At 44.5% G+C, this 18,697-nt stretch overlaps 1 protein-coding gene across 3 annotated transcripts in view; it reads right to left on the bottom strand.

Annotated features, from left to right (window-relative positions):
• The window catches only part of Adarb2 (adenosine deaminase RNA specific B2 (inactive)), a 224,822-nt gene that overhangs the window by 21,717 nt on the left and 184,408 nt on the right, over positions 1–18,697 (bottom strand). For 2 of the 3 annotated variants that reach the window (XM_033761832.1, XM_033761829.1), the window contains exons 7-8: positions 14,827–14,995; positions 134–315 (exon numbers count right to left, since the gene is read on the bottom strand). In XM_033761832.1, coding sequence (XP_033617723.1) covers positions 134–315; positions 14,827–14,995 — 351 coding nt within the window. The remainder of the gene's footprint in view (positions 1–133; positions 316–14,826; positions 14,996–18,697) is intronic. The other variant, XM_033761831.1, reaches the window with a different exon arrangement.

Here is an 18,697-nt window from a genome sequence, read left to right as displayed (position 1 = left end):
TTTTTCTCATTAAATCTTAGACATTTGCCCAAATGAGTACAATCCACCTTGAATTGGCACCCTCGGGACCTGTGTGCAGCCCACCTCCCCACAGGGAGAAGGTTGTGGGTCCTTGGGGGCAGTGCTCTCTTACCACTGAGAAGAGGCCGGTTGTGCCGGTATGAGGCCGGCAGCTGGCCGATGTCCTCCATCCTGTGGCTCATGACCCGGGAGAGGTGGCCCGTGTGGTGCAGGCTTCCCACGACAATGCTGTGGAGGTACACAGGCTCGATGAAGTGACAGAGGAGAGCACCCTGCAGTCCCAGGACGTTCCACCTGGAACGAAAGCCAGCGTGAGTCAGCGGGAGGCCCGCCCCTGCTGGAGGGTGCTCTGGTCCAGCAGGGAAAAGGGCTAGCTGTGCGCAATGTTGTACCTTTCTGTCCTTTAGCTCCTTGCTCCTCAAGTGGAATTTTCTTCGTTGGGCAGAGCATGGAGCACTCCCCAGACACAGCAGAGCCTTTCAGGTGGGTTTGGGCTGTGGCTACTAACGATTCCGAGCAGCTCTAACACCAGGAGGGTGGGGTGGGGGGGCCTGAGCTCGGAGTTCCTCCAATTTTAATAAAATCAGTCCCTTTTCTGGAAAATGAGTTATTAGAGAGGGAGCTACCTGTTCTCTCAGGAACTTAAAATTAGATTCTATAAGAAAGATGTTTCTCTGTCCCCAAAGTGAATCTGAAATTTTCTTCATATTAATTGGGAAATTTCAGAAATTGAATTTGTTTATTTCAGGGTAGGGAAAAATACCATTTTTCACTCCCTTGGCAGTGGTCAGATGATCTACCGTGCTGAGATTAAATGACATTGATAAATAACCTGGTTTTGGTCTGGGGATGATTTTGATTTTAGAAATCCAGATCATGGACAAAGGATGAGGCCATTTTCTGTGAAATAAATATAGCTCTGGTTGAATGTGTTTGCTTCTTCGAGCAAAGATATGAGGAACACTGAGAGACCTTTCCCCCCTAAATCTAGGTGGGAAGAGTTTCCACATATCTGTTATTTAAGGCAACATTTTGTGGTTTCCACTCTAAATAACATGTTTAAAATCCAATCTCCATTGGTGGCAAGCATTATGTAGCTAATTTCTTACATCATTGTTCTTTTCATTAATTAACATTTCTCCACCGTTGGAGCAATTATTGTGGGGCCTCTATGCTGTACATCTCTTTTCATGATTAATAAGGAGTCATTATATTTCCCTTCCTGAAGCAGTCAATTAACACGGAATTCTTTCCATTAATTACCGAATGTCTCTCTACCTGGAGAGCAATCTGCTCTGAGAACCTGTGACACCAATTGCTTTAAAAAGTTCTCTTTAAATTTTATTCCAAAACACAAGCAATTTAGCTGGCAATATTAATTTGCCTCCGAAGCATCGCAGTGAATGAGAAACATCTTTTAATCTCATGCAAGAAAAGGCAGCCATCTGGCCGGTGAGAATTTCAGGGAGCAGCTCTCCCGCGCTTCCTCTGTAAATGCAGGTCATTAAAGTAATGTGTTCATCTACATAAAACTCAAATGGAATATAAAAGGTAATATTTATATACAAACAGTTTAGTCCTACAATTTAAACAGTCATTGGTTTTATGAAACATTTACTTTAGTCTATCAGATTTGCATATCTTCATTTAAAAAAATATTGTGGTCATTTCTCTGAGCCACTTTATTTATCTCGGGAAGCACAGAGAGGGCTGTCCTTGGACAGAGATAATCCTCTCAAAGGGCAAATCTCAAAAGATTTCAAGGGAAAGGACATTTCTGGAAGAAACACAGTACTTACTACTGATGTTCAGGGACCTCTCCATTTGGCAATAACATTTCTGCCTAGACCACTACAATCTGACACATCAACTGTGACTTTTCTAGTTTTCCTCGCTTTTCACTGATGAGTTACAGAATGTCTTCAAAACCCAAGAGAGGAATTTTTTACTATCTAAGCTTTCCTTGAAGGAACAACACTGCCGGTTTTCAGTAGTTTCTGAGAGATATGGCTTGTTCCCTTAAATCCGAGACTGAAGCACAGACCAAAAACTGAGGACAAATTTCACAAAGTTGTCATCTAGTATTAAGAAGCCTCCCTTTATTGGATTTGAAGATAGTGGGGAATATTGCAATCAAAGGTTACTGTTTATGGCAAAAGATTCTGGGTTAGAGACAGTCTAAGTGGGGCCTATTAATGCTCTGACTTTTGATGGAATTTAAGAATTTTTTATCAGTTAAAATCAGGGAAATTTACACTTCTCCATCTATAACAAAGTATTTTCTTGAAGCAAGCTAAGTCTTAAAAAATAAAACGAGTAGTTCTGAAGAAATGTCATAGTTTTCAAGACCATCAGTGTATTGACTTTGAATAAAACTTCTGGAACATATGAGAATGGTTCTGATTGTCTAGAATTGTCTAAAGACAAATAACTTCTATATCTGGTTTTCCTCCTAATAACCTTTACAATGAAGAGAAAATCTACTCTCTCCTTGCTTAGCTATAGAAGTTTAAACTTATTCAGCTAACATGATCAATAAAACCAAATGTCTTCCTGAATACAAACTGGAGAATTTTCTGCACTCAGTATTGAATGGAAAAATACTTCTCCCTTTGTTCACATAGCTGATATTACTGAAATGTTGACAGAGAAAAAAATCCCCTGTCTAGTTTTCAATATAGATAATCCCTAAATAAATATATTTTTGTCTGTTTGTCAATCATTGAAATACCATGAATAAGAGGGGGACAGAGCTGGGAAAAGACTGCCTTTCTGTAGCCAAGAGATGCAATCTCTTCGCTGAGTTCAAACCAGGACCTCCAACTGCAATGGGGACAATTATCCGATCCCTTGTGGGATAGACACTGCGTGAGACGCTCACCACAGCCATGCACCTTGGAGAGAAGACAGAGGACTGCAGTCGCCGTTGCATATTTTGGAGAGTTAATCTTCCTGCCTATTATTGTGTGCGTTCCCCAGAAAAGATGTCATTTTTAAAAATTATAGTGAAGTCTGCAGCAAAATCTTCAGGTTCCATCATAAATATGCACTTCCTCTTTGTCCTCTTCTGCAGGCAAATCTTCCCATTATCCGAATGAACAGCCACCCTTAACCGGAAGCATCGCTTACTGTCTGCCAGATACCTGTGAAGTCCACAGTGAGTGGCAGGATGGAGAGGAGCCGATGTTCAGTCCTCAGGGGTGGTGCTCAGACACTGTAATAGAATTATGCTGTTCCACTCGGCCTGCGCACAAGATCCCCTGGGGACCCTGAGATCCTCTGGATTCCTAGGTCCCTGCAAACACTCTGATATAATTGGTTGGGATCAGCTGAGCACAAGCATTTCTCAATGCTCCTCACGTGGTCCTAGAGGAAGTCAGGGTTGAGAACTCCTGTAATAGAGTAGTAAACACAATTTTGGAGTTAAAAAAGTTCATGTCAAATGCAAGTCCAGTCCCTGACCAGCTGGGTCATCCTGGACTACCTCTTGCTGCTTTGCACAACAGTTGGCTTAGTGGTCCTCCAAGTGGGGCATCTCAACCAGCTGCCAGGAACTTGATAGAAATGCACATTCTTAGCCCTCACTGAGACATGCTGAATTGGAAGCCTCGGAGCAGGGTGCAGCAGTAGGTGTTTCTGATGCTGCTGAGTTTGGAGAATTGCCAGTCTATATTGGAATATGGTCCTAATGGTACTGAGATCCTTCTCATGGCATTCGAAAACTACAGGAAATGTTGTAATTTTCTACCCAAGTGGGGGTTGATAGCTTCTTCCTCTGCACCTTTCCCCTTAATCTCAAACCTTTTCTCTCTCACCTCTTTTACACAGACAGATAATAATGCCACACTAGAGACGAGTTCATTTCCTTTCAACCAATGCTTTTCTTTGACTTTACTAAGTACAAAAGAAGTCTGAGGATCCTTTGATTAAATAATATCACCAGTAGGAATTCACTCCCTGGAGATAGTCTCAGTAAAATGCCAGCATATATATAATAAGGATAGTCATTAAAGAATTGTTTGCAAAGCAAACAAAACAAGACTAGACAAAGCAAAACAAAACAACTGAAAGTAATCTAGGTGTCTCTTACTAGCTGAGTAAATAAATCAAGGTATATTCATGGTAAGAAAACATATATGATGGTACCGTAACCTGCCTGACCACCAGTGGCATGCGCCACCTGTGTCCTTCCCAGTGGTCCCTCGGATTGTCCTGCCCAGTCACTTGTGCTTGGCGCAGCTCTGCTGGCCTCTTGTGCGTCCCTTCTCCTGTGTGGATGTCTTGCTTTCCTACCCGGGCTGATGCTTTCCGCAGTTCAATTAGGACACTGGCCACCGCTCTAGAGGCCTCTCCCTCTGAGGGATGTAGTCCGGGAACCATCTGCAGAGTTGTTAGATGTAGGCTCAGCCCACTGTCTTGTTTTCAAGTTCTGGGATGTTTTTTGCTCACTGATCTGGATTGCTGGCTTTGTTTTTCAGAATGGACTCTTCAGCCCTTTGCTGTTTCTATACATCTCAGCAGAGTCTCCAGGGTTGAGCTGCAAACTGTGGTGACAGTCTGGCCACTCAACCCACTTCACACAGGGGTTGAAATAGTAACAGAAGAGGCAGATGCAGCAGGGTCCTTGCTTTGTTGTTATTGCTTTTATGTTTAATACGTATGATTGAGCAGATAGATCACTTGCTACTTTTATCATGAGATTGTACATTTGCTTAGAAGCATAACAATAAAAATCACCATGCAATCTATGCTACAGAAGGTATTTAAAAATGGTTTTTAAACCAAACTGAAAATTTGGGGCTGAATATTTATAAGGGGCACTTGTTTTAAAAGGACATATATTTTGAGATGAGAACAATGAATGACACCCTCGTTTGATCTTGATAACACTTGAAAGATAAGGTACCTGCCAATAAATCAAGGAGGAATAATGTCAGAACTTTTTCCAGAAGTGGGATAAGAACAGAGGGGAGGAGGGAGACTTTCAATGAGAGGGTGTTGAGCAGCAGATCTCTCTACTTGGCAGGAGGGGTTACTCTTTACAGTCGGAATCTAAGTTTAGGAATCAGGGCCTGCCTCATTCTCCAGAGAGCAGCTATCGTTTTTTTACAGTTCATTTTTACGGATAAAGTTTTAATCTGTTCATTTAAAGACACACTGTGATCAATAATCAAGCTCAGGTACTTAAAATTAGAAACCATGTCTGGAGGAGCATTAGTTCCAGAAGATTTAGATTTTTATATGCCACTCAAATTTTGCTTCTTGGAGACAAAAGCAAAAACATCCCTCTGGCTTTCTACTTTCTTTAAGGAGACTGTGGCTTCTGCCTGTGGTGGAAAACTTTATTGTATTTTATTTTTTTAAATGAAGGGATCTTTGAAATATAAGACATTGCCAACTATGAACTTTTTTTTTTCAGCAGCAGGGATAGGACAGGTAATTTCTCTATATTTTCTTAATTGATTGTTCTACCTGGGGGAATCTGTATCGATTTATGGCCAGAATTACTGACCACTATGCAGGAATGTTGGATGTGACAACTGAACTTGCCATTCCCTGTCCCTTACTTCATGGAAGAGCAGGATTGGCCAGTTGTATTCTACTTACCCTTATTCTGCGGTTCCTTTTCCCCCTACATGATTAAACAACCCATTTTCTATAGTTTCATCCAATTTTCAGTAGTAATGTTAGTGGTGGAATTTTACGGACAGATTTTACTGTGATTTTATCTGGTGCCATGGTTTTTCTGAAGACTTAAACTAAATGAACAGTTTCTTTTATCTGCTGTGTTAGCCTTCTAGGGCTCCAAAGCAAATAACCTCAAATAGGGTGCTTGAAGCAACAGGATGTATGTTCTCGTGGTTCTAGAACCCTAAGGTCCAGAATTTGTGCCTGTGCTTCCCCTGCAGGCTCCAAGGAGGATCTTTCCTTGCCTCTTTAGCTGCTGCTGGCTGCTGGGATCACTTGGTTTGTAGCCACAGCACTCCAATCTTTGCCTCTATTGTCACACAGCCTTTTCTGGGTGCGTCCCTCGTCACTATCCCCAAACTTCCTCTGCCTCTCTCTTAGAAGGCACCCAGATAGAATCTGTGCCTTCAGTCCCAAACTTAGGAGGTTGTATTTGCAAGTTCTTGGAACAAAGGCCGGTTCCCATCCCTGAGGACGCCATTCAGCGCTCCACTGGGGGAAATTCCACCTTATCCGCTATTCATGAGGAGCTACTGCTCACTCTCTACCACAGGGGCCTCCATCACAGCTATACTTTAAGGAGCAAGTCCTACACCTGACCTCTGAGGTTTGCGAAAGAAGCCTTAGTACAAAAGTATTATGGGGAACGTTATTCACAGTAGCAATCATTTGGAAATATCCCAGCCAGCCAGCCACAGGGACCCAGTCAGCTGGTGGCACAACGATGAGACATAACACCATGCATGCATTAAAGTGCTTGCTATTTTGAAAAAGAGTCCTGGCTTTAGTGTTCAGCAACATCTTGGAAGTGAACTGGCACATGCAGTAAAATCCCAACAACAGGAAAACACGGTTTAAGAAAAAAGGTTAATGGAAATTTAGCAACAATTAGCTGCTCTTTCCCACGACTATTGGGATACTGCCTACTATTTCTTTCCTTCTTTTCACTAAAAAACCCCACAAAACTTTATTGTGTGTGTGTTTTTATTTAATGAGGGGAACTTTGAAATTGCCAACTATGAACTCTATTTTTTTCAGCAGTTGGGATAGGATAGGTAATTTCTTGAAACTCTCTTAATTGATTCTTCTACCTGGGGGAATACTTTAAAAAAAAAATACTGCTGCAGGTGCATTTAGGGTGACTGGTGGCCATAGAAACTAGGTTTTGTTTCAGTGCAAAGCCAGTTCACCTGCGGGTGGAGGGGGTTTCTCCCACCTGGAACATTTGAACTAGTTTTTATCTTTAAGATGGCAGTGAGCTCCAGAGTTTTAACTAAAATTTCTTCTGGACTCAAAAATGTAGAAAGGAAATTTCACTTTTAAAAGACTGTCACAGCCCAAGAATTTTCCTTGTAATTTTCATAACTGTTCTAAACAAAAGGAATCTGATTTTCTGCCATGTTCCATATAAAAGTTATATTTGAAGGAGAGAAAAATTAGCTGGCATGTCTCCACTTCAGGCTTCAGGGGGATTTTTACATCAAATAGAAAGTAAAGAGATCTTGCCTTCCAGAACCCTCTGCGCAGTTATGGGCTTTCCAACCTCAAATGGTGGTCAAGCAGAACGTCTCCAAGCCCTACTGCAAAGCTGTTTCTTAGGGACAGTGTGACTTCACTTAGGCAAGCCAGGGACACACCTACATGCTTTAGAAAGAAACTGTATATTCTTAATGGGGTCTTCAAGAAAGCAGATGCCTGGGGGTGTCTAAGTTTTCACCGAGGCATTGATGATGGAGTCTGCGACAATCTGAGGACTCATGTGAAGGTGACCAGGTGCTTGTGCAAAGCAAGTGATGTGAGGCTGTCTTCTTCTTTCTAAAGAGTGATGCAGACTCATGCTTGTTGCTCTCATTTCTCTGAACCTCAGCTCCCTAGCTGGGAAATAAGGTTAATAACAAGCACATTGATTTAACAGCATCTGCCTTGTTACCTTGAATCACCTTGAGTACCAGGTGCTTTGAGAAAAATTGTAAACATTGCAGAGTTGATACTGCAAGTGTGGCCTCTTTGGTGTTCATGGTGTCTGGGCCAGGTGCCACCCCATCTACCATGCCTGGCCATGGGAAGCTCTTTTCTCCAAGCTCTGGGACACCCCCTGCTATCAGAGATATTGCCACAGAGAAGAACTAGGTAACCTGCAGTTCCTCCTACCCCCAAACTAGCTGTGATTCTGGCATGTCAGGTGCAGACATGCCTGGCCTGGGGTCTGCTTCACACTTTCTGTCCTTTGTACTTTGAGAAGGGATCTGATCTCCTTTATCTGCCCTGACAATCATCAGTGATCCACAGATGTAGGCTCTCTCCTTAAAGACCTCTCGTCCTCCCCAGAAAAGGAGGCTCTGGATCCACATCTTTTCCTGTTGGGAAGCCTTTTCTGTTCTCAGATAGCTAACTGAGCCTACAGATGGACTTCTACCCACTGTTTCTGGGTGGGTCTTGGTGACTTGGTGGCACGTGTCTCTTCAGTGTCCCTTTATAAGTCAAAGTGGCTCCATCATCAGACCAGTGTGCTCGCCAAGCTCCTACAATGTGCAGAACTGTCCTGAGAGCCTAGGAGGAGGAGACGGTTCTGGCTGCCTGGGAGGGTGTGATCTATCAGTGGAGACAAGGTATAAACATGAAAAAAAAAAAAGATTCTTACTGGGTGGAGACAGTGCTTATCCTTTTTTCTGGAGGCCGGTGAATAGCTGATGAGTGGCTCATCCTGGCGTCACGGTGCAGAGATGGTGGCCAGGCCCACGTGTAACTGAATCATGAGTCCCTCAGACCAGGGCAGTGTTTCAGGGGGTGCAAAATGGTTCGGTGTTAGCTCCAGGATTTTTATGAATGGGGAGGAAAATTTTGTATGGATGGAGAGAAGTGGACAAGAGCCTTCCATTCCTAGCACATGGGCTGTCTCTTTTCTTTATATCGGAGAGAAATTACTTCATTAAATGATTCCCAATGACATAAGGTTTCATGGAAAAGAATCAGGACAGCAGTCATCAAATAGACTAATCTGCTCCCGTGAAGTTCTCATCTCTTTATGAGAAATTGGGAAACTGGGTCGGCCTGAAGTTGGAGCCTTTGCTGTTCTCTCTCACTCCCTCCCTCTTCACTTTGTCCCCCGTCAGGGTCAGTGACAGTTACCACAGGTGTTTTAGACAAAGTCCAAGGCCCATGTACAGAGGACAGATGATGTGGAATAAAATGTAAGAAGGCTTTTCTATACAATATTTTATGGCTCATTACAGGAATTTTAAGCTTTCTATAATAGGTTTTCGTATTTTCCTGTAAACCGATCTTATCACTGACATTGTAAAATGAAATCAATTGTTGTACATACAACTCCATACTCAGAAGAATGCCTGTTGTTACCTAAGGATATTATTTCTTAGGTATTATTGATCTAAAAAGGTGATATTTGCACGTTATTTTTGATCTGTAGGTGGGGAATACCATAGCTGGATTGTTTAGATCTTTTGATACAATGGGCTGTAGCTCATTTTTCATTGATATCAAAGGGAAATTGCAAAGAGAATTACAGATTTGTCTGGTGGATATAATTTCCCTGCCTTAATTAAAAACACGCTTTTATTCATTTATTTTCATTTTAATGCATAAAAGTCATATGAAATAGGAGATGAGAAAAGTCAGCTGAACATTTCTTTCAGAGCTCCTCAAACAGAACCGAATCTACAAATAAGAAATTTCTAAATTACTAAGTATATATGGCTGGATTCCAAGTATCATTTGAGATAAGACTCTTACTTTGTTGTGGAAAAAAAATCAGTAGGTTTAGTCGATTGTAGACACATAGCTAAAATCTATGGGTAGCGTAAGTATCTTTTAGCCTTGATGGAAAGATTATAATATTTTGAAATTTTAACTTCCATATTGTAGTCTGTGATGTTGCATTTGTCTATTTTTTAAAAAATTATGGCTTTGATAGAGGAGTGGCTTTCATTTATTCAGCCTGTGAATATTTCCTGGTATTGACCATATGCCCGCCACTCTGTGCAAGTCGTGTCAGGAAGTCTAAGGGACACGCCTCAAAGACATAGAATAACTTGAGAGTGGGAACCAGCCTGGCCCTTCGCCTTGGGCCGCCCCAGAGTATGAGTCTTCTCAGCACAGGTGTCGGTTGTGCTCATCTACTAACTCCTGAGTTGGCTCAGCCAGTGACACAGGCAACCTGTTCATTGTACTCGACAGCCCTGGGCTGTGTTTCTAACCCTTCCAGCTTGGGAAGCAGCACAGGCACAATGGGAGGGGATTTACACGCTGTCACCCTTGATGGGAGGACTCAGTCCCTCACAGATTCCTTCCCTCGTCCTCTTCTTCCCCATTTACCTCATAAACACTCGTGGGAGGCTGAAGCAGGAGGAACGGAAGTTTGAGCCCAGCCTGGGCAAATTAGCAACTCAGTGAGACCCTGATTCAAAATAAAACATAAAAAAGTGGGTAGGGAAGTAGCTCAGCCCAAAGGTCCTAGGTTCAATCCCTAGTACAAAAGCCAAACCAAACCAAACCAAACCAAACCACTACTCATGGTGCCTATTATAGGCAGGCACAGCCTGCACTGCACTTACTATATGGAATAAGACGTGGGCTCTGCTCACGAGAAGCTTAGTTTGGTGGGAGGGGTACATTTGAAGGAGGGATGAGGGTCAGCAGATTGTAGAGCCAGCTTCAAATATGTTACTCACAGCCTTGAGTTTGCTTGCTTATGTTTCTTGTGATGCTTACATCTAGTGGTCTGCTGGTAACAATCAGCTTAAAAAGAAAAGCTTGGGGCTGCAGCTTTTGTCAGTTTCCATGGAATAAATACTATTACTGCGGCCAGTTTCAAGCGGCCCATATGAGGCTGTTGGGCACAGAGTGGGAGGAGATGAAGAGGCTCCGGAAGTAGCATCCCACCCTGTAGTATTCACCATACAGGTACAAGATGCATAAGCAATTTCTGGACCATAAGTGTTAACGAGACAATTTGGCAGTGGAGATTTTTAAGTACTGATTACCTTTGTTTTAATATAACTTATTGAGTCAAGTACAGTGGACCCTCCAGTTACGACCGCCTGACATATGACGAACAGCTTGGTTTAATTAGTCTAACGGAACATTCAACTGCCTCTTGTTCTCTATAGCATGTATCCAGGGAAACATCCAGCCCTCAGCTGTACTGACTTACAACCAACTGGAGTGAAAACCAGCCCTTGGGAAGTAGTGGAGTCGGTAAGTCAAGGGTCCACTGCGTATGTAATTTAACTTTTAGTGGTGATTATGTTCACAATTGACTTTCAAAAGTGCTGGACAGTTTGATGGTCAGCTCCGAAGGCCTGGTTGTTTTCTGCATGTTGGTGAAGTATATCAGCTTTCACAGCCAGGTGCGTCCTCCCCATTTTATACACTGTGACTTCTATGTCTTTGTAGCCTCAGAGCCCTGCTCTCACAGAGCCTTGAGCACCATTAATTCACTGTGTTCCACTAGTGTTTCATCTGTATTTGTGTACAAAGATCCTTTATTTTGAACGTTATTTAAGCACCAGGTTGAATTTCTGTTTTTGTGCAGGATAGAAAAGATGAACACACACGTTATCATATGGTCTCTTCGTGAAGCCTTTGTACAAATAATGCATGTTACAGATGCTTATGGTCTTGAGTCATTAGCATAACATATGCTCCTGCTCAGAACGGCGAATGTGCCTCTGCTTTGAAATAGCTCCTGTCTTAGCTTCCACATTCGTACGCCCCGGGTCTGGCTGGATGTGCAAGGATCTTCAGGCCAAAGGATGTGTTTAGACGCCAGTTGCGTTTTGCTAGCCCCAGACTGGACTGTTCAAAGCTGGTGGCATTATTTCTGTCATTGTCATGGTCACCAGTGCCCTGTCCTCATCATCATTACCGACAGGCACTGATTATCAGAGGCCGTCATGTGCATCTCACTGTGACAGACACCACGCAAATCTCCTGGCGCCAACGATCCTTTGAAGGTCAGAGCTCAGACGCAGAGCAGACAGCATCAGGGAAAGCAGTCCCTGAAGTTTCAGTGCAGGAGGTCGGGTGGGTGATGGGGCAGGACCCGAGGAGGGCAGTGCTACAGAATGGCGCAGAACAAGGGCGCGCTGGGGACGTAGGGGGGCAGAGCAGAGAGGCAGGAAGTGGGGAGCCTTAGACACACTTCTCATTCAGGGAGCATGAGCGGGCTGAGGAGAGATAGGCCTGGCCATGGAGAAGGATAAGAAAGAGAGATAGAGAGAGAGAGAGAGAGAGAGACACACACACACACACACACACACACAGAAAGAGTGAGAGATGGGGGAGAGAGACAGAAGGGAAAATACAAACAGGAAGAGTCAGAAAGACAGAGGGAGGGAGGGAGGGGAAAGACAGAAAGAGAAAGCAAAAGAATGAGCGAGAAGAGAAAACCAAACATAGAAATAGGAGGGGGTGGGAGTGGGCTTTGAGGGGTGAGGGGGCATCTTCAGGCCTTGGCAGGCACCCTCTTCCCTCCTTCACAGCCCTCGGGTCTGTCTCCACCTACCTGGCCACCAGCTTTAGGGAAAAGAGACGAAGTGAACCAGAAGAGATGACGGACCTGCGGAGTTGTAACACTTCTGGCCCTTGTGGATTAATTTCTGTGAATTAATTAATTCTTGTGGGCAAATTCAGGGGGAGTTCTTACATCAGCCAGCCAGAGCCAGGACCATGAAAATCTCCCTAAACTCTTGCTCTCCATTTCAAAAAGCATCTAGAATCTTTCTTCGTGAAGGACGCTGTTTGAAAATCTCTGGAGGGGAAGCAGTGTGGCCCTTTATTTTTCAAGGAGATTTTATTAAAAAAAAAGACAAGCCTGGCTTTTGTGCTGCAGCGTTACTATCGATAGACCTGCCAACAGCCAATCCAGGGCAGGTTTGTAGCCTCTGTTTAATTTACTGTCTATTGATGTTTAAGATCCCAGAGAAAACAAAATTTCATTTCTGGAGCATTAATTTACTTCATTTTCCTGGGGACTCTGAGAGTTAATTTAGAAACCCAATGTCATCTTGGGGCACCCAGAGAATTTCTGCTAAAGTGAAAATTGGGGCTTTTTTCTTTTACACCATGAATAGATGAAGTATGACGAAGGAGGAATACATTTTCCTCTGAAAGATGAGCTATTTGACGACTACAGGCCGTTCCCTTTGATACAGAAATCAGTGCTTTGATTTATTGTCATTAGGCTGTCTCCTTCCTTTGCTGAGCCAGGGGCAATCAAAGCGGGGAAAGAAAATTTCACTATTTTTCCTGTAGCCGTTGGGTAATTTCCCGTGAGAATCCTGGATCATTGTTCTCAGGGGCTGATGTTTTATCCATCCTGTGGCCACAGAAGCCTCAAAGAGGAGGATCCTGAGGCAGGCGTAGAGGGTGGAAGTCTGGACCCTGTCCTCTTCCCTCCTGGGACCTGGCCTGTTGGCTTCTCTCCTAGGCTCTGTACTTTTCAGCATTGCCTGATGTTCCCACCTTTGACCTTAAGTGGAAATGAGTCCCCTCGTTCTTCAGAACTTTGTGCTGTGCTCGCCACAGTGAAAGGTCGTGAGTAGACCAGCTCCTTGGGTTTTAATAGGTAAACAGTCCTATTCAGTAGGTCTACAAATACTTATTGAGCACATAAGATGTGTCCCGTGCTGCACAGATCCTGAAGCCAGAGTTTGTGCCTCCCTCAGCTTCTTTGGGTGGGGAAGCTCTGGGGTGGCTGAATTTGCCCTGCAGACGGTGGACTTTGCCTTGTCCTCCACCCGCAACTGCTCAGATCTTGCAGTGGTAGCAGGAAGCTGAGGACCTCCTGGGTACAGGATGCTTCCTGCTCGGCACACACTTGCCGTAGGTGATATGTTTGGCTTTTCTCGGACTTCATTTTTCTTCTCTCTCTCCCAGCCTCTGTTCCCTTCACATCCTGTGAGACCAGCCTCTCACCCTTGACTAGTTTCAGCCACCAACATGTCCATGTAGAGAGTTTTAGGAACAGCCATGCTGTAGGAATTTGGTGGGGTGCACTTGCTTAGAAACCTCATTTGTGTAGAATACTCTTTTGACTTAGGTTACAAACTTGGGAATCTTACATTTATCAACATTTCTAAGAGACCTGATTCACTCCTAACCCAGGGTTTCTATGACCTCTTCATCACTCTCATTATTGGATGGCTTTGGGGAGCATTGGGCTTCTTCAGGCAAACTCAGGCTTGTGCACCCCATCCCTCAAAGTGCGCTGTATGATTATTTTCTAAACTCCATTATGGAAATGTTCCTGAAGTGGGGACGACATCCTTGGAGCATAAGCACTGAGGCCAGGGGGTGGAGGGAGCTGATCTTGGGCATAGAACAAGGCAGGGATAGTGGGGGTACACATGCCATTCTTGGGGACTTTCACTGACTAGCAGGAGCTCTGTGAGGGGCTGCTGCGCCCTTGTATAAAGTCCCCCTCCTCCTGCTTGCCCAGGGGCTGAGGCTTCCCCTCTGGAGACCGGCATTAGGACGATTTTGAAAACTTCTAAAAGGCAACACCTTCTGCAACAGTGGGGGAGAGATGTCCCGCCCAGCTGAAGGTCAGGGTCTTTCCATGGGTGATTGTCAAACTTTAGTGAAAAGTGAGTGGCCGGGAAGGGAGAGCCTTTGTCTCTCAGTTAATTCTGTGGCTAATGTGCATGATCTGGCCAATCAGGGACAGCACCCAAGCCACTGTTTGTCTGCAGTGGAAGCCTGCGATTGCTAGATACTTGTCCTCTGCATTTTTTGACATCATATTGGGGATCAAACCCAGAGCCTTTCTATTGAACTATATCCTCAGCCCCACCCCCCTTATTTTTAATTTTGAGACAGGGTCTCTCTGATTTGCCCAGGCTGGACTTGAGCTTGAAATCCTCCTGCTCAGCCTCCCAGAGTGCTGGAATTATAGGCCTGCAACACCATGCCAGCTTCCAGGGCACTTTTGATCCAAGCACAGGGACTGGCTGGCAGAGAGAGATGCTGGGCCATGCTTTTTCACACAGGTCCTCAACAAAACATGCTGTTTCTCTTTGACCTCACTCATGACCAAGATGTGGGTCGAACTCAGCCTGCTGCTGGGTTTTGGAAGAGGATAGCTAATCGGGCTCTTACCTGGCAATCTTGTCTGTGCAGGACATGGTGACCAGCTGCTCCCCCAGCAGGATGCCGTCCCACGTCTGGACTGCGCTGGGCCCCCGTACGGGCACTGTCCCCTCCCCAGACTCGATCTTGGTGCGTAGGTGCCCTCGGAATTTCCTGACGAGGTGTTTGCTGCTGTTCACTGGGGAGAAAGAGGTGGGGTGAGAGGTGGCAGGGTCACTAGTCCAGGGACGCGGAGGGTCCATGGGTTTTAGAGATGGGAGGTGAGCAGGGAAAAGAGACAGAGGGTGTCATAGGGCCCCCAGCGGGTGGATATAAACGCGGAGTGGGGAATTCCCTTGGTTCAGCAGTGTCGGGGAAGTGCTGGGCTCTAGACCAGTGTGCCCCAGCCCACTCCAGCCCCTGGTCCTGGGAAGGGCACGGAACATCTCTGCAAGTCAGTGTGCCATACAGTTTCTGGCTCCACCACCTGACTCTGCCACTGACCCACAGAAGCACCTGGTGATGCGTTAATGAATGGGTCTGCCTGAGTTCCCCTCGCCATTGATGTATGGACACAAATTTCAGGATGTAAACATAGCACACTACAGGTCATGAAATACTCTGCCCTCCATGTCTATGAGTTCTGCACTTGTGAGTTCAACCAGCTGAGGATTAAAAATATTTAGGAAAAATATTGCTTCTCTACTGAACACACTTTTTTTAATCATCATTTTTCTCTGAACAATACATACAGATGGCCATTGAATAATAAGGTGAATGTGTAAGTTAAGCGAGCTTATTACAGTAAAAGGCATGTAACCAAGAATGTGTCACCAAGAATCAACAGTGGTATTTGAAGAGGGGGATATGTTTTGAGTATTTTGAAGGGGATTAATTGCAACGTGTCTTTTACTGTAACAAATGTTTAAAACTTAAAGACTTCGTATGACAACTATTTACGTGACATTTACATTGCACTGGGTATTATAAGTCATCTAGAGATGATTTAGAACTTATAGGGAGATGTGCCTAAGTTATACATAAACACTACACCATTTTATGTAAGGGACTGGAACATCTATGGGTTTGCTGTGCACAGAGGAGTCAAGTCCCAGAGGATACTGAGCTGTGACTGTATTATTCTTTTCACTTTTTCCAGCCATTTACAAATTGTAAAACCATTCACGTCTAGCTTTCCAGCCACGCAGATAGAGGTCGTAGGTAGGATTTGGCCCCCATGCTGGTGTAGATCTATCGTTTACTAGCTGTGTAACCTTGGGAAAGTTACTTAAACTCACCGCGAAGTGGTTATTGTACTTCCTCTTAAAACAGCAGTATTAGGGCTGGGGATTTAGCTCAGTAGTGCCACTGCCTGCCTTGTAAGCACAAGGTCCCAAGTTCGATCCCCGGTACCCACCCCCCCCAAAACCCAACCAAAAACCCCAAAAAAAAACCCCAAAACAGTGATAGTAGCAGGGCCTGGCTGCTAGGCCTTCAAGGGTTGAGGAGACAGCACACGTGAAAGTTCTGATGCAGCTTGGAGCCCTCAGCTCTTTTTAAATTTCTCTAATTACGAAGGGTCTGCATGAAACAGGCACTTTCCTAGGCCTAGGAATTAGGGGTGTCTTCATTCACCCCTCACGTGTCCTGTGTTGTCCTCCTTTTCTCCCAGAGCCTCGTCCACACATCTACCCACTGTACTGCACACCCCACACTGACTTGGAGAAATAGTATGGACAAGAGGAAATTTGCATTTATTTTTTCTTTCTTTAAAAAACGTTTTGTGGGGGCTGGGGATTTAGCTCCATGGTTCTGCCACACGCCTTACAAGCACAAGGACCTGAGTTCGATCGCCGGTACCCCCCGCCAAAAGTTGTGCATTAGTTTTGGATTGTAATGTATTAGAGAAATGGTTAACTGTTTTGCATACAAATTATATATAAAAACCATAATGATCTGATTATTTACATATATATAAAACATGAATAAATATTAAACACTTGAAAAAAGGGTTTTTATTTAAGTTTTAGAAATTGTGTATATGGAGTCTCCCCCTCGTTTATCCTCATTGAAGTGCTTGATAGAAGATGCAGGTTTTTATGGGAACTTTCTCCCACAGATAGCAGAATTTCTGTAGCACTTTCTTACTGCTTCTAAGCACTAAGTGTCTAAAAGCTACACTTTGGGAAGAGAGGTTGCTGTATTCCTTGGAGAAGGTAAACATTGGGGCGGATTCTTTTACCCTGCAACCAAGCAGACACTTGCTGAGATCCCATTTGGACTTGTCTGTCAGTCATCCATGGAAGGAAGAGTCAAGGACAGAAGGCAACCTGGGCAGGGCACAGGAGGCGGATGCCCGGCCCTGCCACCCCAGGAGGAGGGAGGATCTCTTCTGTGCAGCTCCAAGCGGCCCTGGAAATCGGATGACGATAATGGTGGCGATGACAGTGGTGACTGTGCAGACGTCAGGGCGAGCAGGATGGTGAGGTGGCGGCCCCGTTGCTGCTCGGGTGAGGACAGTTACCACGCCGGCGGTGACGGCACGGACGGTACGGGGAGGCTGGAGATGGTGACCGCGAGGATGGCAATGGCGGCGACGACGGTGATCGGCAGTGATAATGATGATGAGGCGACGGCAGAGATGGGCAGAGGATGATGCTGGTGGCGGTGATGATAAATGCAACACAAAAGAGTTCCTACAACCAAAAAAACGCTTGCGCAAACCTTGAGTCCAACCTGAGCTTTCACACCTTCTGGCGGAGGGGGTCTTTCTCGGGAGGAACTCTCTGGCAGGCTGTGCTGGAAGTAGGGGAGCCAGCGTGCCTCAGTTTCTACAGTGTTACCACAGCGTTGGGAGCTTTTCCATTTGGGAGGCAGTTTCTCAGAGAACCTCATACTTGCTGCTCTTCTATTTCTGTTAATTATAATGTCCTTCTAGTCTCCCAACACTTCAACTACTGTGTGATTTTCCAGGCCTCTAAAGGTGCTTATTACACTGTAAATCCTTTCTAAAGTCTTACCATCTGCTAAGGGCAAGACAACAAGGAGATCTAGCCTGAATTAACTACTGGTTTCTAGGAGTTAACCCAAAGTTTTAAGGCTAGATTCATTTTGCCTCAAGAGCCAGGTGCATGAGACACTCCTGAGAGAGTGTATTTTTGGAGGAGTTAGGTCTCGAGCTGCCTTCTCTAGCACGCTCCCTGCTGAGCTGGAGCACAAAACTCTTTCCTCTGGCTCTGTCTCAGCTAATTGCAAGAGGCAGGAGGGAGCTGAAGATGCCACTTCAAGTAGAAAGAAATGCCAATCTAACCAACAGCTACAGGGGACTGAACTTAAATAATCTGCAGTGTGCCTGAAACAGGGGATGTGCGAAATGCTGAAATCCTGCCTGGAACACGTGCGCAGATACTCCCAAGCCCATGAGCATATGCTAGTCTAACTTTGATCTTCCAAATCATCAGGTTCATCAGTATAGTGTTTATTAACCTAAAACACTTACATTTTGGAGGGACTGATGTTATGGTACATTACTGTAGTAAATAGGCTTTATAAAACTGTTTAAGTGAATATTTTATTTTTAGGGGAGAATCAAAAGGAGATGGTGATAAGTGACAAATAAATCAATTCCTTAGGGAGCTCAAGATTTATCTATAAAGCAATGTATAGTTGTGCAGTGAGATAGGGGAGAGAGAATGAGCCAAAACCAAAAGCAGACAAATCCCCAAATGAGATTTAAAATCCACTACAAAAATATGAGAAAGGAAGAAGATACTTTTAAACCCTAAAAAAAAAAAAAAAAACTTTAAAATTTCAAACTCTCTTCAAAAGGTGTGTCCCAGGGCTGGGGAGGTAAACTCAGTGGCATTGGCAAACTTGAGGCCCTGAGTTCGATTCCCAGTAC

This window comes from Fukomys damarensis, unplaced genomic scaffold (genome assembly GCF_012274545.1).
Source record: "Fukomys damarensis isolate Sample0158 unplaced genomic scaffold, DMR_v1.0_HiC HiC_scaffold_10, whole genome shotgun sequence".
NCBI classification, from domain to species: Eukaryota; Metazoa; Chordata; class Mammalia; order Rodentia; family Bathyergidae; genus Fukomys; species Fukomys damarensis.
Note: the sequence above shows the minus strand (reverse complement) of the source record. Positions and strands in the feature narration are given on the sequence as shown.